The sequence below is a fragment of the Ovis aries genome, chromosome 25 (assembly GCF_016772045.2).
Source record: "Ovis aries strain OAR_USU_Benz2616 breed Rambouillet chromosome 25, ARS-UI_Ramb_v3.0, whole genome shotgun sequence".
NCBI lineage: Eukaryota > Metazoa > Chordata > Mammalia > Artiodactyla > Bovidae > Ovis > Ovis aries.
Window position 1 is genome coordinate 8,843,131 of NC_056078.1, and position 19,985 is coordinate 8,863,115.

Below are 19,985 nucleotides of genomic sequence, written 5' to 3' on the forward strand. Positions count from 1 at the left end.
CATGGAACGTAAGTACTGCAAATAGCAAGAGTTCACTGTAGAAATAGTATCGTTAGTTTTGCATACTTTTGAACTCCATGTTAATATAAACAGAATCTTAAGATTCTTGTGCCTTTCTCCTAACCCAGTCGCACTTTGAAGATCCACCTGTGCTGCAGTTGTGCTTTGTTCAGTTTTACTAATGTGTAATATTCCATCATTTACCTTTTCCATAATTAACTGTTCTGTGGTTGACATATGCTTGGTTTGTTTCCAGTTTGGGTAAGTCACGAGCAGAACTGTGTGTGTACATCTCTTGTATATATCTCTTCATGAGCTTCCCTATAGCATATACCCAGAAGTGGAAGGGTTGGGTCCAGTGGTAGATAAAGGCAGCTCTCTATCCCAAAATGCTTGCACTAGTCTGTACCCTATCTAACAGGAAGTAAGAGTTCCTGTTTTACATGCGAACTAATGCTTCATGTGTCATAAGGTGTGGTGGGGACCTCAGTTCCCTTTTGTCCTTTTAAAATTAGTCAGGTTTATAGTGAACTACGGAGTTTGTTCCTTTAGGCTATAGAAGCCTTCTAGTAGCTCGTGAACAACCAACTTCTCTGTTTGTCCTCTCTGGTTTTCTTTCTGTTATCTGTCACTGTTTCTTTCTTTTTCGGTTATTTATCCAACAGATGTATGTGTGTACACATATACACACACACATATATACATACACACACACACACACACACACACACACACACACACAAATATTTGGCTGCACCATGCGGGATCTTAGTTCCCCAACCAGGGATTGAACCCCTGCTTCCTGCAGTGGAAGCTCAGAGTTTTAACCACTGGACTGCCAGGAAAGTCCCTATTCAGCAAATACTTTATGTCACACTCACCATGTATTGTAGCCATATCATGGTCACTGTAGAAGTACCCAGAGATAAAGCGGAAGTTTTTCTTTCCCCTTAGGGAGATTATAGTAGGAAAAACAATGAAGCAGTGCTTCCGTGTCTCCCTGATATCCAAGTTGTAGTCTATGTCTAGGTACAAGAAACTCTGAATTACTTTGGACTTATATATATATTTTTTACTTTCCATTCTTACTTTAAAAAGCTTAAGGAACACAATTGCTGCTTTTGGCAAACTAGGGAAATCTTTTCATATGTTAAAATTTTTTCCAGGAAACGCTGCCTGGAGCCAAAGTAAGTGGTGGTCTTTCCAACTTGTCCTTCTCCTTCCGAGGAATGGAAGCCATTCGAGAGGCAATGCATGGGGTTTTCCTGTACCATGCAATCAAGGTATAGTGGGACACCTGTTGCCTTGGACACCAGCCTTTACTTAGGGCAAGCGTTTGCAGACTTTGGCCCACAGACTAACCTGGTCTGCTGCCATTTTCTGTGAATAAAGCTTTATTATAACAAAGCCACGCGCTGTCACTTGTATTCTGTCTAGGACTGCTTTTATGCTATATCAGCAGAGTTGAGTGTTTGTGACAGAGGCTGTGGCCTATGGTATTTCTTTATCTGGTCCTTCACAGAAAGAGTCACTGATCCCTGGTTTAGAGTATCACTGGAAATCCTTATTTTTGTTTTTATTGCCCTTAGTTTGGTATGGACATGGGAATAGTGAATGCTGGAAGCCTTCCTGTATATGATGACATCCATAAGGAACTTCTTCAGCTCTGTGAGGACCTCATCTGGAACAGAGACCCTGAGGCCACCGAGAAGCTCTTACGCTACGCCCAGGTAGGGAGAGAGGTTCTGACGGATGGCTTTTCCTTTTTTCCTTTGAATCTGTCTTAAATGTACAGTTACTAGTCCTTCATTGTAGAATGGAAGGAAGGATAGCACCATGTCTTTGGATCACTGAAGGTTTCTACAGAGAGTTCCAGACAAGGTATTTTCATTAGGGTGAGGAAGGAGAAACAAGCCTTAAATATCTGCTTTAGTACTCTTAATTTGTATTTCTGTAAGTTTATTTTGAAATGTAAAATTTATTTTTCTCAGGCCAAAGTAACACATATTAATTTTTTAAAATTGGTAAAATAAGGGTAAGCAAAAGAAGAAATAGAAATTATTCATAATCCTACTACCCATGATTAACCACTGTTGAGGTTTTATTATAGCCTTCTAGTCATGGTTTTGGTTTTATTTTTCTGAAACAAAAAGTGCTAATTAGTACGTTCATGCGTATGCACACGACACACACACGCATGTACATTTTTATAAAAATCTAACTTTTCTTGATGCTTTTTTGGTAACCTGCTTGTTTAGCAGTATACTGGGAGCATCTTTTCATTTTATTAGATATTTTTCTATCTCATGCTATGACTTGACATTGTGGATTTTCTTGTGTGACCGTGTGGTTACCTGGTACTCATTGTTATAGCTTTACATTTTTATATATACTTGTTTATGTTAGGATCTAGTCCCAGTCTACAGTTCAGGGCTTGAGGTCTGCACACTTTTGATCTATAGATGTAAGGATAATTATAGTTAATCCAAAAATCAGTTCCTTGTTTCCATTTATTATGTATTGGGCAGTCCTAGGTATATTTTACTGTTCATGGAGTTTTCAAGGCAAGAATACTGAAGTGGTTTGCCATTCCCTTTTCTAGTGGACCACATTCTGTCAGACCAAGGCAATGCCAAAGAATGCTCAAACTACCGCACAATTGCACTCATCTCACATGCTAGTAAAGTGATGCTCAAAATTCTCCAAGCCAGGCTTCAGCAGTACATGAACCATGAACTTCCAGATGTTCAAGCTAGTTTTAGAAAAGGCAGAGGAACCAGAGATCAAATTGCCAACATCTGCTGGATCATCAAAAAGGCAAGAGAGGTCCAGAAAAACATCTACTTCTGCTTTATTGACTATGCCAAAGCCTGTAACCGTGTGGATCACAACAAACTGGAAAATTCTGAAAGAGATGGGAATACCAGACCACCTGACCTGCCTCTTGAGAAACCTGTATGCAGGTCAGGAAGCAACAGCTAGAACTGGACATGGAACAACAGACTGGTTCCAAATTGGGAAAGGAGTACATCAAGGCTGTATATTGTCACCCTGCTTATTTAACTTATATGCAGAGTACATCATGAGAAACGCTGGGCTGGAAGAAGCACAAGCTGGAATCAAGATTGCCAGGAGAAATATCAATAACTTCAGATATGCAGATGACACCACCCTTATGGCAGAAAGTGAAGAAGTACTAAAAAGCCTCTTGATGAAAGTGAAAGAGGAGAGTGAAAAAGTTGGCTTAAAGCTCAGTATTCAGGAAACAAAGATCATGGCATCTGGTCCCATCACTTCATGGCAAATAGATGGGGAAACAGTGGAAACAGTGTCAGACTTTATTTTGGGGGGCTCCAAAATCACGGCAGATGGTGATTGCAGCCATGAAATTAAAAGGCGCTTACTCCTTGGAAGAAAAGTTATGACCAACCTAGATAACATATTAAAAAGCAGAGAAATTACTTTGCCAACAAAAGTCTGTCTAGTCAAGGCTGTGGTTTTTCCAGTGGTCATGTATGGATGTAAGAGTTGGACTGTGAAAAAAGCTGAGTGCCAAAGAATTGATGGTTTTGAACTGCGGTGTTGGAGAAGAGTCTTGAGAGTCCCTTGGACTGAAAGGAGATCCAACCAGTCCATTCTGAAGGAGATCAGCCCTGGGTGTTCATTGGAAGGACTGATGCTGAAGCTGAAGCTCCAGTACTTTGGCCACCTCATGGGAAGAGTTGACTCATTGGAAAAGACTCGGATGCTGGGAGGGATTGGGGGCAGGAGGAGAAGGGGACGGCAGAGGATGAAATGGCTTGATAGCATGACCGACTTGATGGACATTAGTTTGAGTAAACCTCGGGAGTTAGTGATGGGCAGGGAGGCCTGGCGTGCTGTGATACATGGGGTCACAGAGTTGGACACGACTGAGCGACTGAACTGAACTGAGGTATATTAAGTATCTATCATGGGTGTTGCTTTCTAGAATTCAGTTTAAGGAAAAATGAAATCTTTTTTCAAGAAAACTTGCTTTATAATTTATTTCAGAAAGCAATGGCAAAGGAAAACATTTTTCTCACAGAGCATGCCAGGAAAGTGGCAGAATGCCTTTGTGTATTTCGCCACCGGGTTAATGTTCTCTAGGTTAATATGTGAATTTAACTTTGGCAGAACTGCTGACTTTTCCTCTTCCTGTGAAGAGTACTAAAATGTTCTGGAAAAGGATAGGACAGCTTAGGGTTGACTGCATTCTTGATTTGTCCATGTCACAGATGGCAAAATTTTGACTTTTGAAACTGCCTATGCTAGCCTTAGGTTCACTCAACAAAGATGAGTTCAGACTCAGTGCCACTGAGCACATGACCCTCCTCTCAGTTCCTTAGGACATTTGTAATTTCTTAGATGGACGCAGAACAGAATGTCCTGGATCTTGACTGTTGCAAATGTAAACAAGTTCTTCTCAGTTCATTACATAAGAAACAATGGCTAGATTTCCTTCCCTATTTCCATGATTGTGTCTACTCAGATAGGCAAAGTGCTGAACCATTTCTTTGGACACCAGGATACAAGTATGAAACAATATCCAGCTTTTTTTCTTAGCCTGCCTTCCACTTAGCAGGAGATTGTTCATTAATTGCCAACTAAGACAGAGTTCTACTGAAGACCAGAGGGGCATCCTAGCTTCTACTCAAGCATTCTTAGCTAACCCATAAAGTGATGTGCCTTCTCATCTTCTTCTCCCCTGTCCAGATGAGACAGCTCTCACTTAGGAAAGATAGGGCTCCTTATTTGTGAGATTATTCTCATTTAAGATTTTGTTGGTTTTGTATTTTATAGCAGTCATTCTTTTCAGTCTGCATTTACTTCTAGTATTTGTTTACAAGTTTTTGTTTCTTTATATCTTGCTAAACTGCCAAGAGGTTTTGCTCCTAAGGGACAGCTGAAGAGTAAGAGGGGATCTTAATAGCAATTTCAAGACTTCATCAATCCATCATATAAAAAATTGCCTCCCTGTTTATGTAACCACAGGACTTATTACAAGCCACTGACCCTATCTGTCAAGTAGGTTAACTGTCTACATTCAAGGTGACTTCTATTGCTGTTAAGGAATTAATAACCAAAACAAGTGTGCTTTCATCATTGCCAGGAGTCGCCAGCTCTTTAACCATTCCTCAGGGTACGCCGATTGCAAACAGCATGAAAAGCAGGACTACTGTGAGGCAAATAAGGGTTGAGCAATTTTTTTCTTTATGAGAGAATGATTCTCTCTTTTCATTGTCAAATAATAAGGTCTGCACTCAAGTTTCATCTGATAGATTATTCAGTATTATTGTTGAAAAGGGTGGGAAGAGTCTCATCTCTGACCTTCCTAAACTCTAATGGGCTTTATTGAAAAATAATACCCTCTGTATGGTACAGGTTGACCTGTGGTGACTAAATTATCTTGGGTAAGAAGTTCCAGGTAACATGAGACCATGTAACTCACGTGGAGTTTGCTCATTGGACAGCACTGTTTGAGTGTTAATAGGGACAGTCTCAGTGTGATGGCTCTTGCATGGCCTTGGATTGTGAGGATTCACATGTCCCCAACTTATGATGATGTGCAGGCAGTAAGCATTCAGTAGAAACTGTGCTTTGAATTTTGATCTTTCCCTGGGCAGGCGATATACAGTACTATCCTCTCTTGTGGTGCTGGACAAAGGCAGCGGATCGCAGCTTCTGTTCAGCCTGCCATCACGAGGGAAAACAACCACTGACGACCACTCTGGACCCACACCGCCATTCTGTTTCCCACTCTTGGGACGGTATTCAGTAAATTACATGAGATACTCAACATTTTATTATTTAAAAAAAAAGCTTAGTTTTAGATGATTTTGCCGAAATAATAGGCTAATGTCAGTGTTCTGAGCACATGCAAGGTAGGTGAGGGGCCAAGCTATGATGTTTGGAGGGTTACATAAGTAAGTACATTTTCAGCTTAGAATCTTCAACAGATGATAGGTTTATCAGCTGTAAGTATTCTTGATGCTTTTCTAGAAAAAAGGTCCTCTCTGTTCCTTATCTGGCCTTGGTTTTCTTATTGCCAGTGGGTGCTCACACTCCCCTTTGGTTTTCGCTCGAGGAGTTTCCTCCCTTGATGCTGGTCCAGTTTGATATCAGAAATAAAACATGTCTTCATGAGGCACCTTGCTAATGGGGAGCTACTCTTGAGCAGTACAAGCAGATGAAGGAGTAGCCAATTGAGCACTTGAGCAGCCACGGTGCTTGGAAGCTTTCTGTTTTGATGACCTTTCTCCATGCGTCTGGTGTCTGGGCCGCTCAGTGTGTGAGGCCACGACAACTTATGTTTGGATCATGGAGAGCGTCCTACTGAATAACTAGTTGGAAAGCAGATGGACCCAGTATGCCGGGTCATGCTTCTGAAATAGCTGCTCTTAAATGGTACCATTTAGAATATTGATTTTCTGAAGCATGTTTATCATTTATCAGGTGTGATAATGAAACTCTGTACACGGTGAGAAATCCTCATGGGCCACACACTGCATCCTCACTTCCCACTGTTCACAGTCACACAGCGTCGCCCACTCCCTGCCCCTTCCATGTGGCACACTGCTGTTTTCTGTGAACACACCTGGCCTTCTCCCCAAGAGTGTTTGGAACACTCTGCCCTGTTTTTACTTATCAGACTCCATCCCACAGGCAGGAATTGCCTGCTTGTGTGGTCGACAGGACAAATGATGTTTACATATATCAAGTGATGAGAATGTGAGCTTTAGAAGGACTCTTTTTTGCGGGGGATTGAGGGGGGGGTGTCACACTGCTCTAGTTTTGTATTTTCTCTTAAATAAATGTCAGAGTATATAATTATGAATTTTATAATTTTTAGATCTAAAAATTGAGATATGATCAACATATATTAGTGTTAGATGTATAGCATAATGACTTGATATCAGTATGTATTGTGGAATGCTCATCACAGTAAGTCTGGTTAACATCCATCACCACATTTGTTTCTGTTTTTAGATTCCAAGTGTAAGTGAGATCATATGGTATTTGCCTTCTGTTTGACTTATTTCACTTAGCATGTTGCCCTTAAGGTCCACCCATGCTGTTTCAAATGGCAGGATTTCCTCTTTTTGTGGCAGAATAATATTCTATTATATATATAGTATATCATACTTTTTTTAATCCATTCATTCACTGATGAACACATAGATTGTTTCTGTGTCTTTTTCTATTATAAATAATGCTGAGAAAAATACATTTTTTAATTGCTATCTTCTTTAAGGCTTTTCATCATATGAGAGAGCAGCATTAGTCTCTTGCCATGGGAGAGTGCCCTGTGTGATTGCTTGCCACCCCAGCCCTCAGTCCTGGAGCTCCTCCCAGTCCTTCTTCCATGCTGTCCATTAATACTTATATGTTTGTCCCTTCCTTCTCTTCCTGTTCCTGCCACTGTAGTTCAGGAACTACTAAAACATTCTCCCCTTTCTAGGGTTCTCTTAAAAATACTACTTTGGTGGGAATTCCCTGGTGGTCCAGTGGTTAGGACTTGGCACTTTCAGTGCAAAGGGCCCAGGTTCAGTCCCTGGTTGGGGAACTAAGATCCCGCAAGCCGTGTGTCTCACTTCCTCTGCAGAAAAATACTACTTGGAATGTTACTCTGAAGCTTCAGAATTCGTGTCATTCCCCCACCTCCACCCTTGCCACAGTTGCCTGGAAGGTTAAATCCAAACTCCATAGCGTGGATTCCTAGCGCTCTGTGGCTTGGCCTCTACTATCCTGCACAAACATTGCTCTGGGAAATCGGTTCTCATTCAGCTTTAAACCATTCAGCTAATATTTACCCGCGTTTTGTTCTCTGCTTTGTACTTTCTGGACTTAGAGGATCTAGCTAATAAGAGAGGTGTGCCCGTGTAGAGCCTGCAGCGCAGTGAGACGTGCACAAGCATGTAGAGGCAGCTGTCGTCCAGTGTGGGGGAGATGCTGCAACAAGGCACGAGCAGGATGCTGTGGACTGCTTAGGAAGGACACTGAACCCAAAGGTAGAGGTGACCAGGGACAGCCTCCCAGAAGGGATGGGTTAGGGGGACCTCAGAGCTCAACAGGAGTTAGCCAGGCTAACGTTTGGGGTTGGGGTACAGTACTGGTATTCTCTGCCAGAGGAGGAGTGTCTGCATCTAGCTGTGGCCTGGTATTCTGGTAGGTGCTAAAGAAAAGATTGTCAGATGAGTGGATGTAAAGGGCCAAGGATGAGCGAGATGATGGAGAACAGAACGAATTGAGATGTTCAAGATGGGCTGAGTTCTTCAGGAATGGCAGAAGATGAAGCTGGGAGACAACTGGTTCAGGACATTGTCCAGCATGAACAGGAATCAATACAACATTTGGAGAGCAATAGGGAGCTTACAGTGAATCTTCCCATGGAGGCAGTTTGATCAGGTTTGCGTTTTGGAAAGGCCCCCCCCCCCCCCCCCCCCCCCCCCCGCCGGCTGCTGTGTGGAAGATGCATTGGGGACCAGGGTGATCCTGGGCTGTGGAGACCAGTTAGATGCTTGAACTATGAAAGTGGAAGCAGACTACAGCAAAATAATGAGGCAGTGTAATTATTAGGGCTAAGTAATTGAATGCGAAGACTGGATGGAGAGTCAACAGTGATACTTGGATTTCAGATTTGGGCAATGAGTGACATCAGTTGAGATGGAGGAAACAGATACGCAATTCACCTTCCATCCCAGGATCATCACAATGTTGTCCCTTTGCTGGATCTGTCAGCTTCTTCAAAGTCTCTCTTCAGCACTCCAGTTTGTGATGATCACTCTGTCCTCAAAATTCCTAGCCTTGTCTGTGTCATTGTCTCATTCAGCACTGGCACAGGCTTTATCTTGGAGCTTACCTTTCTCTGTGTATTTCCATCTACCTTGCTGCTGCTGCTGCTGCTAAGTCGCTTCAGTCATGTCCGACTCTGTGCGACCCCATAGACGGCAGCCCACCAGGCTCCCCCATCCCTGGGATTCTCCAGGCAAGAACACTGGAGTGGGTTGCCATTTCCTTCTCCAGTACATGAAAGTGAAAAGTGAAAGTGAAGTCGCTCAGTTGTGCCCGACTCTTAGCGACCCCATGGGCTGCAGCCTACCAGGCTCCTCCATCCATGAGATTTTCCAGGCAAGAGTACTGGAGTGGGTTGCCATTGCCTTCTCCGTCATCTTCTCATTCAGCACTTGGCACAGGCTTTCTCTTGGAGCTGACCTTTCTCTGTGTATTTCCATCTACCTTATGATATGGCAAAGTCCTTGAGAGCACGGTGTATGTCTTGTACCTCACAGTGTGCCCACCTCTAAGACGATTTCTGACTTGCCTTGGTTACAGACTCTTCACATATCTGGGTAGTGATGGTGCTACGTGAGAACTTTAAAAGCTCATCAGATATGAGGTTTAGCTTTTCTTACTGTCCTGGAAATCTTTGGTTCTAAGATGTTATCTTTTAGGAAAGAAGAAAAGGAAAAAAAAAATGAAGTCTTACTCTGTCTCTCTACTGAACATTCAAATCCTAGTGAGGATCATTTTATAATTACAGAAATATTGAATCATTATACTGTGTACCAGGAACTAAAATTATAGGTTGATTATGCTTAAAAAAAAACCAAACTCATAGATAAAGGATCAAATTTGAAGTTACCAGTGGCAGGGGCTAACAGGAGGGACAATTGGAGGAAGGAAATTCCTCTTAAGATGTATAATTACTAGGGATTTAATATACAATGTGATAAATATCATTGACACTGGTGTATAATATATATGACAGATTTTAGAAAACTCAGGAGTTCTCATCACCAGAAAAAAAATGTTTTTTCTTTTGTACGTATATGAGATGATGGATATCAGTTCAGTCACTCAGTTGTGTTCAACTCTTTGTGACCCCATGACTACAACATGCCAGGCCTCCCTGTCCATCACCAACTCCTGGAGTTTACTCACACTCTTGTCCATCAAGTTGGTGATGCCATCCAACCATCTCATCCTCTCTTGCCCCCTTCTCCTCCCACCTTCAATCTTTCCCAGTATTGGGGTCTTTTCAAATGAGTCAGTTCTTCACACCAGGTGGCCAAAGTGTTGGAGTTTCAGCATCAGTCCTTCCAATGAATATTCAGGACAGATCTTCAAGATGGACTGGTTGGATCTCCTTGCAGTCCAAGGGACTCTCAAGACTCTTCTCTAACACCACAGTTCAAAAACATCAGTTCTTCAGCGCTCAGCTTTCATTATAATCCAACTCTCACAGCCATACATGACTACTGGAAAAACCACAGCTTTGACTAAATGGACCTTTGTTCACAAAGTAATATCTCTGCTTTTTAATATGCTATCTAAGTTGGTCATAACTTTTCCTCCAAGGAGCAAGTGTTTTTTAGTTTCATGGCTGCAGTCACCATCTGCAGTGACTTTGGAGCCCAAAAAAATAAAGTCTGACACTGTTTCCACTGTTTCCCCATCTATTTGCCATAAAGTGATGGGACCAGATGCCCTGATCTTTGTTTTCTGAATGTTGAGCTTTAAGCCAACTTTTTCACTCTCTTCTTTCACTTTCATCAAGAAGCTCTTTGTTCTTCTTCGCTTTCTGCCATAAGGGTGGTGACATCTGCGTATCTGAGGTTATTGATTTTTCTCCTGCAATCTTGATTCCAGCTTGTGCTTCTTCCAGCCCAGCGTTTCTCATGATGTACTCTGCATATAAGTTAAATAAGCAGGGTGACAATATACAGTCTTGACATACTCCTTTCCTGATTTGGAACCAGTCTGTTGTTCCATATCAGTTCTAACTGTTGCTTGTTGACCTGCATACAGGTTTCTCAGGAGGCAGGTAAGGCGGCTTGGTATTCCCATCTCTTTCAGAATTTTCCAGTTTGTTGTGATTCACACGGTTACAGGCTTTGGCATAGTCAATAAAGCAGAAGTAGATGTTTTTCTGGAACTCTTGTGTTTTTGATGATCCAGCATATTTTGGCAATTTGATCTCTGGTTCCTCTGCCTTTTTTAAATCCAGCATGAACATCTGGAAGTTCACAGTTCACGTACTGTTGAAGCCTGGCTTGGAGAATTTTGAGCATTACTTTGCTCGCGTATGAGATGAGTGCAGTTGTGCGGTAGTTTGAGTATTCTTTGGCATTGCCTTCTTTGTGATTGGAATGAAAGCTGACCTTTTCCAGTCCTGTGGCTACTGCTGAGTTTTCCAAATTTGCTGGCGTATTGAGTGCAACACTTTCACAGCATCATCTTTCAGGATTTGAAAGAGCTTAACTAGAATTCCATCACCTCCACTAGCTTTGTTTGTAGTGATGCTACCTAAGGCCCACTTGACTTCGCATTCCAGGATGTCTGGCTTTAGGTGAATGATCACACCATCATGATTTTCTGGGTCGTGAAGATCTTTTTTGTACAGTTCTTCTGTGTATTCTTGCCACCTCTTCTTAATATCGTCTGCTTCTGTTAGGTCCATACCATTTCTGTCCTTTATTGAGCCCATCTTTGCATGAAATGTTCCCTTGGAATCTCTGATTTTCTTGAAGAGATCTCTAGTCTTTCACATTCCTTTTTTTCCCTTTATTTCTTTGCCTTGATCACTGAGGAAGGCTTTTTTAAATCTCTCCTTGCCATTCTTTGGAACTCTGCATCCAAATGGGTATATCTTTCCTTTTCCCCCTTGCCTTTTGCATCTCTTCTTTTCTCAGCTATTTATAAGGCCTCCTCAGACAACCATTTTGCCTTTTTGTATTTCTTTTTCTTGGGATGGTCTTGATCACTGCTTCCTGTACAGTGTTATGAAGCTCCATCCATAGTTCTTCAGGCACTCTATCAGATCTAATCCCTTAAATCTATTCACCACTTCCACTGTATAATCGTAAGGGATTTGATTTAGGTCATAGCTGAATGGTCTAGTGGTTTTCCCTACTTTCTTCAATTTAAGTCTGAATTTGGCCATAAGGAGTTCATGATATGAGCCACAGTCAGCTCTCGGTCTCATTATTGCTGACTAATAGAGCTTCTCCATCTTTGGCTGCAAAGAATATAATCAATCTGATTTCAGTATTGACCGTCTGGTGATGTCTTTGTGTTAGAGTCTTCTCTTGTGTTGTTAGAAGAGGGTGTTTGCTATGACCAGTGCATTCTCTTGGCAAAACTCTGTTAGCCTTTGCCTGTTTCATTTTGTACTCCAAGGCCAGATTTGCCTGTTAGTCCAGGTATCTCTTGGCTTCCTACTTTTGCATTCCAGTCCCGTATAATGAAGAGGACACCTTTTTTGGGTGTTAATTCTAGAAGTTCTTGTAAGTCTTCATAGAACTGTTCAACCTCAGCTTCTTCAGCGTTACAGTCGGGGCATAGACTTGGATTACCGTGATGTTGAATGGTTTGCCTTGGAAATGAACAGAGATCATTCTGTCGTTTTTGAGATTGCACCCAAAGTACTGCATTTCAGACTCTTGTTAACTCTGAGGGCTACTGCATTTCTTCTAAGGGATTCTTGCCCACAGTTGTACATATAATGGTATTCTGAGTTAAATTCACCCATTCCGGTCCATTTTAGTTCACTGATTCCTAAAATGTTGATGTTCCCTCTTGCCATCTCCTGTTTGACAGCTTCCAATTTCCCTTGATTCATGGACCTAACGTTCCAGGTTCCTATGCAGTATTGCTCTTTACAGCATCGGACCTTGCTTCCATCATCAGTCACACCCATAACTGGATGTTGTTTTTGCTTTGGCTCCGTCTCTTCACACTTTCTGGAGTTATTTCTCCACTGATCTCCAGTGGCATATGGGCACCTACCGACCTGGGGAGTTCATCTTTCAGTATCCTATCTTTTTGCCTTTCCATACTGATGGAGATATGTTAAATTTATTGTAGTAATCGTTTCATTTGTACACTTTATGCTGTACACCTGAAATTTTTGTAGCACTGTATGTCAATTATACTTCAATAAAACTGGAAGGAAGAAAATTTTTAAATAAAAGTTCAAAACCTATAAGATTTCTCTCTTTTCCTCTCTCCTTGAAGTGAAGTAGAGTCACTCAGTCTTGTCTGACTCTTTGCAACCCCATGGACTGTAGCCTACCAGGTTCCTCCGCCCATGGGATTTTCCAGGCAAGAGTACTGGAGTGGGTTGCTATTTCCCTCTCTCCTCACCTCAAGCATTTTCCAAAGATTTAATTCATGCTGGCACTGTGCCAGGGCCTTGAAACATAAGGGAAGAATAAGACATAGTTTTTTTCTGCCAACCAGCTGAGTAAGTGACCTATTGTATCATCTCTCTGTTCACATTTAATTCCAGACTCAGGGCAAAGGAGGGAAGAAAGTCATCCAGACTGATGAGTGGAGGAATGGCCCTGTTGAAGAGCGCCTTGAGTACGCGCTTGTGAAGGTGAGTGTGGGCCGGAGGCTGGTTGCTGGTCCTGGTGGCTGATGGCACGGCTGGAGGAGAGGTGCTGGCAGCAGCTGACAAAGGAGATTCCCTGGGCTACTCCTGAGTGGTTTTGCCCTCCATCCTGCCCTATGTCTAGCACATCAGGCAGTATCTGGAGATATGCTTGGTTGTTCTGACTGGAGTGGGGGGTTTTTACTGGCACCCAGTGGCCAGGGAAGTGGTAAACATGCTGCAGTGCACAGGAGAGGCCTGCGCCGCAAAGAATCAGTCAGTGCGAGCTGTCAGTAGTGCCAGAGGCGGGAAGTGCTGCTCCAGACCATGCGGCTGTCTCTTGATCAGCAAATGAGTTCTGGCTCTTCTGCTATAGTTAGACTTTTAGTCCAAGAGATAGGTAATCTCTTGGCTTCAGTTTCCTCATTTGTGAGTCTGGAAATTTCAGGTTTTTTGTTTTGTTTTGTTTGTCTCTAGAATTTAACTTTTAATTTCTTGGAACTTTTGAGATTCACTTACTTCAGGTTGTGGAACTAGTCATCCACCTCTTTGGATCCTTGAACTGGGGACACTGGAGGATTAGGGCTTGATCTGTGACGGCTAGGTCCTCCCTGCACCCAGCCCTGTCGGTGGGAAAACAGTGATTTCACAGGAGATATTTGTTTACATGTAATCTGTTAAACCACTAGGATTAAAAGTGTATTTTATTATGAATTTAAACTTATTAGTACTCCTTCTGTCACTAATTTTTCACTTTATATCAATAAAATGCTTTATGTCAATAAAGCCATCTAGGCACTTTACACTTTACATATTTAATCCTCAAAATAACCATGTGAGGTTGGTATTATACGATTATTAAATGAGGAAACTGATGCTTAATAAGTTGTCTAAATTAGTGATAAGAGCCAGGATTTAAACATATGCAGTCTGATTCCAAAACCCACACTCTGTAACTATTTATTTGTTGTTCGATGTTTGAACTTAAGCCAATTTATCCTGTAAATTTTCCCTAATTTTTTGGTTTTCTGTAGGGCATTGAAAAATATATTATTGAAGATACTGAGGAAGCCAGGTTAAACCAGGAACAGTATCCCCGACCTCTGAATATAATTGAAGGGCCGCTGATGAATGGCATGAAAATTGTTGGTGACCTTTTTGGAGCTGGAAAAATGTTTCTACCTCAGGTTGGCAAATGGTGGGGGAAAAGTTTCACAATTGAAGGAAAGAGCCTTTATCTTTTAATAAATAGTAAACTTGAGTCTGTTTCTCTGGTTTTAATTTTGATGAGAGCCCAGGGGCATTGAGGTGTGATTCTGTTCATTCTCTGAATTCACTTTTAGGCATAGTCTGAAAAGTCGAGCTAGGGTGTGTGGACATTAGAGGTCATCTGGACGTTCCCAGCATTAGTCTTCATGTTCTGGGCTTCTGTACCACCTCTTACCCCAGCAGAAGTCTCTCCCCCAACCCCCCAAATAAATATAAAACCCAAGATTAGTGTAAAGTCAATCATGTTAAGATTTGATTTGACCAGCCAGTGTTCATCCTTAAGGATGAATATTTTGAAAAGATCATTACCATTTTAAATAACGATATACATTAAATAATATGTTTCAAGTAAAACCAGTAGTCTTACTCTTATTTTGATTTACAGCAGCTACTGACCACATTGATTAACATTGGTACTTTTTGAGACTTCTGGGTTCAGGTCTGTGAGGCATACAAAAAACGAAAAATCCCTGTTCTTTTTTTTTTTCTTTAACTTTTTAAAATCGAAGTATAATTGATTTTTAAAATTTATTCTATTTTTAATTATTCATTGTCCATTCCCCATTTTCCTTCATAGCATTTATCTTTTCTTATAGATTTACTGTTTTATCATTCACATGCAATAAAACGTGCATGTTTAAAGGATACAGTTTGATAAGCTTTAACATGCCTGTGTCTGTGAAACCATCACCACACTAGGGAACATTCAGTTGTACTGCATTAGTCTCCCCAAGTCGGGGACAGTTTCACAGCGTTTTTTTTCATGACGTCAACTTATTGGTTTAACTTCTTACGTTTGAGTAAACTTTAGACTTACAAGTTGCAGATGCAGTTTAAGTGATCATGTATCCCCCTCAACTTCTTCCCCTAATGTTAACCTTTTCACTTGATCATAGTGTAGTTATCAGAACCAGGAAATTAATATTGATATAATCATGTTAACTAATGACTTTATTCACATTTCACCAGTGTTTCTGCTACTCTTCTCTTCTCTTTGTGTTCCACAATCCCACTTTGTTTTTATCTTGAACAGTTCCTGAGTTTTTCCTTATGACCTTGACTTTTAAAGAGTATTGTACAGTTTGGTAAATGATAGGCTCTCTCTCAGTTTGAATTTTCCTGATGTTTTCTGATTTTTGACAAGAATAACACAGAGTAATGCTGTGCCCTTCTCATATCAGGAAGCCCATCATGTTGCTATGTCTCATTACTGGTGAGGTTAACTTTGATCATTTTGTTAAGAGTGTCTGCTATGTTTCTCCACTGTAAATTTTTTTGTAGGGAGAAACATTGAGACGAGGAACATTGAGACTGTACAAATACCCTGTTTTCTCATCCTGCTTCTCATGAATTTTAGTATACATTCGTGGATTTTATGAAAGTCCCTGTTCTTTTTTGTCTGTTTAACAAATTTGACATGTTATGTTTGTAAATTTAGGGTGTACGGTGATACATATTTTAATATGATTGCCATTGAAATAATATTTATCACACTATGTCATTATAGTACATTATTGTCTGTTCATTATACTGTATGTTAGATCCCTGTGGCTTATTTACTTGTTACAAGTTTGTACCCTTAAATATCATCAGTCTTACCCTCCCATCGGTATCCCATGGCAACCACAGTTTCACTCTGTTTTGTTTTGTTTTTTCTTTCCAGTTTGACTTCTTTTAGGTTCTGCATATAAGTGAGATCATCCAATACTTGTCTTTCTCTTTCTGATTTATCTTGCTTAGTATAATGTCCTCAAGACCCATCTGTGTTTTTGCACATGGCCGGGCACCCTCTCTTACCGTGGCTGAACGGTACTCCATTCTGTATATATAACTGCATCATTTTTATCCACTCATCTGTTGATGGGCTTTTGGGTTGTTCCATGTCTTGGCTGTTATAATGCTGTGATAACCCTATTGAAATCCTATTTTCATTTCCTGTAGGTTTCTACTGAGAAGTGGAATTGCTTGATCACGTGGTCGACCTATTTTTAATTTTTCTAAGAACCTCCATATTGTTTTCCATTCCCACCAACAGTGTGTAAGAGTTCCCTTTTCACCACATCCTCACCAGCGCCTGTTGGTTTTTGTTTCCTTGAGGGTGACCATTCTGACATATGAAAGTGAAAGTCACTCGGTTATGTCTGACTCTTTGTGACCCCATGGACTATACAGTCCATAGAATTCTCCAGGCCAGCATACTGGAGTGGGTAGCCTATCCCTTCTACAGCAGATCTTCCCGACCCAGGAATTGAACTGGGGTCTCCTGCATTGCAGGTGGATTCTTTACCAACTGAACTATCAGGGAAGCTCTGAGCTATCATGTGTGAAGTGGTATCTTAGTGTGGTTTGTACTTGTTATCTCCCTGACACTTAGTGTTGTTGAGCATCTTTTCATGTGCCTATTGGCCATTTTGATATCCTTTTTGGAAAAATACCTTTTTAGTTCTCCTGCCCATTTTCTTAATCAGATTATTTGGGCTTTTGTTATAAAGTTGCATTAGTTCTTTATATTTTAGATATTAATCCCTTATCCAACTTACATTTACAAAATTTTTCTCTAATTCTATAGACTTTAAGGCTCTTTTTCCTTTTGCATAAGCCTTAATTATAAGTGAATTGTGACACTGGGGATTGAGAAGAGAAGGCTGAGAAGGGGCTTTTGGAGGAGAAGCTTGACGCTTGGAGGATGTGCAGAACTTTAGGAAATGATAGAGGGCCTTCTAGGTGGAGAAAAAATAACATGCAGACGTTCAGAGGACAGAGACTGCAACATTTGATTTCCAGCCTTGTTTTTCTTCTTCTGTACCTGACTGATTAATTTTCCTCATGGTGAACTCATTCCTCACCCACCCACTGTCAAAAATGGACTCAAGGGTGGCTGACCTGAGGTCAAAACATGCATAATTTGTGCTAAAATTTCACAAGCAACCATGTGTAACCATCCAGGTGTTTTGGTAAAGATGCCTGACTCTGTGTATTTTACCCAGGTTATAAAGTCAGCTCGGGTCATGAAGAAGGCCGTGGGTCACCTTATTCCCTTCATGGAAAAAGAGAGAGAAGAAACCAAAGTGCTTACTGGCAAAATAGAAGATGAGGCAAGTCATTTGGTTGGGGCCTGTGGACCTTGTGAGGAATTGGCTCTGGATACTCTTACTGGGCTGGAGGGTAGGGACCTAAGCCATTGGGCTTGACTGTGTCATTGACGATGAAGCAGAGAAGTGAACCAACTTTTTTACCAAGTATCAGAATACCCTGGGATTTTCTATAGAACGTGGCTTTATGAAATTTTTAATAAAAACATTATTTTCTAAACAAAGCCATCAGTTCAAGACAAAACCAGTTCTCTCATTCATCTACCAACTATTTACAGAGCTCTTACCCCTTGCCAGGTAGTGCGCTCGACTCTGTAGCTAAAAAAGATCAGTCCGTGCCCTTGAGATACTGTTTGGTTTTGGAAGACCTCCTTCCTGAATATTGTCTGTGTGCTGGCCATGTTCTTGGCACCACTGCTGAATTTAGCTCCCTTCCTGTTGGCTGCGCCACCGCAGTAAATCGTGAAGCTTTTGACCTGTTTAGCTCCCTGTGCTTGGTCAGCTTTGGCCCCTAAGATTCTGAATTCTTAAATCTATCTGTGTTTGTGAATGGCTCTGATGTAATGTTCATAAAAATCCCACTTGCCTTGCATATCTTTTTCTTTTTCTTTTTTTTGAGGGAGGAGATGGTGGTGGAACAACAGTGTTGAAGAAGACAGTCTGAGCCCCCCTGCCCTGGGCTGCTGTGGTCCTTCCCATTCTGATGGGACACAGGCAGCTCACCAGAGCCTCCCTCCCCCTTTACTGCTGACATTCACTAGACATTTATCAGATAGGCTTGGGGTTACACATATGATCTTCAGTGATGGGACTGTTTTATATTTGAACTTAAACTGTTTTTGAGATGATGGAACACATGATCTGGGTTGAAGCCCCCTCAGTGAACCGCCTGGGGGGTTGCTGCGGCTTACAGCCTTCTTCGCACAGAGCACGAGGCTTGGGTTCCGGGTCCATCTTTGAGGGTTACCTTGGTTGCATTGAATTGCTTTCTGTTCTAACACCTGTCTGGCTCCAGAGAACCAGGTGACCCTAGCAATGCTGAGCTGTTTGCCTTCCTCTCCAGGACCCTTACCAAGGCACCATCGTGCTGGCTACTGTTAAAGGTGACGTACACGACATAGGCAAGAACATAGTTGGAGTGGTTCTTGGCTGCAATAATTTCAGGTAACTTTGGACCCACCTTTCTTACCTGAGCCCCTTTCTTGTTTAAAGTAAAAGCATTAACAGGTGATGCATCTTTGGGTGGGGAGGGCAGGGTAGAGCTGTGGATGATAGAGGTGGTTTTTCTTTTTCTTCACATGTTTTTGAATTTTCTGCATTGAACATACCTTTTCAAATGAAGTAATTTAGTAATTATTTAATGGTGTACATTCAGTAAGGACAAAAAGAATAGAAAACAGTATTCAAGCAGGGTCAAACAACCCAGAGGCTTCTGGGGAATTGACTTCAGGCCAGAGGCTCAAATATTGGACCCCACCCCATGGCCATATTTCCTTTTTACTCTCAATAAGCTGCCAGATTTTAAAGCCAAGATCTTATTAAGACTTTGGCTAAATTCTTTTTCCTTTGCTTATAAGAGAACCATGCATGCCTCTTAGTATTGATGAAGCTAGTTTTTGAATGCTGTATACAAGTAAAATCCCTTTCTTATATCTCTCATTATAGTTGAATAATTATTTAGCGCCAGTTTATTTCTGTCTGAGAGCTCATGACCCACAGTAAGAGCATGTTTCGCTCAGATTTCAACATATTCTCTGTAATGAAAAGCCTGATAAAACTAGTGTCTTCTCTGGCCCATATCCAGCCAACGGCCCTTTTGAGGCGTGGACTTCTCTCCATGTGCTGTTTTCGCTGTAGAGAGGAGAAGCAACTGCAGCTGGGCCCCCTTGGGGTTGGGGTTAGAGAGTTCCCACTGTCAGATAACCATTGCCCTCTAAGCCTCCTCCCTGCTTTCAAACTCTTCATGCATGTCTGCGCTCAAGGCCAGTTAAATGCAGATAAGGAAGGCTGGCGGTGAAGGAGCACTGGCAGTGTGGCACCTTCTTCCTCTGACTGTCTTCACAGGCGCTTTTGTTTGGCTGCCTGTTCACTATCAAAAGACGGAGCATTTTCTCCTAGTCCTGGAAATAAGGAATATTGTTCTTGGAATACATTTATTATTTTTTAAAGATAAATATACCAGAAAGACAATGGCGGTTGTTACAGTAAGATTTTTACCTATAGAATAA

General features: G+C 41.5%; 1 protein-coding gene across 6 annotated transcripts in view; it reads left to right on the forward strand.

Moving 5' to 3' along the window:
• MTR (5-methyltetrahydrofolate-homocysteine methyltransferase) overlaps positions 1 to 19,985 on the forward strand; it is a 126,114-nt gene that overhangs the window by 68,119 nt on the left and 38,010 nt on the right. For 5 of the 6 annotated variants that reach the window (XM_004021372.6, XM_012105022.5, XM_042241149.2 and 2 more), the window contains exons 17-22: positions 1,167 to 1,283; positions 1,590 to 1,730; positions 13,313 to 13,402; positions 14,431 to 14,583; positions 17,653 to 17,760; positions 18,821 to 18,921. In XM_004021372.6, coding sequence (XP_004021421.2) covers positions 1,167 to 1,283; positions 1,590 to 1,730; positions 13,313 to 13,402; positions 14,431 to 14,583; positions 17,653 to 17,760; positions 18,821 to 18,921 — 710 coding nt within the window. The remainder of the gene's footprint in view (positions 1 to 1,166; positions 1,284 to 1,589; positions 1,731 to 13,312; positions 13,403 to 14,430; positions 14,584 to 17,652; positions 17,761 to 18,820; positions 18,922 to 19,985) is intronic. The other variant, XM_042241150.2, reaches the window with a different exon arrangement.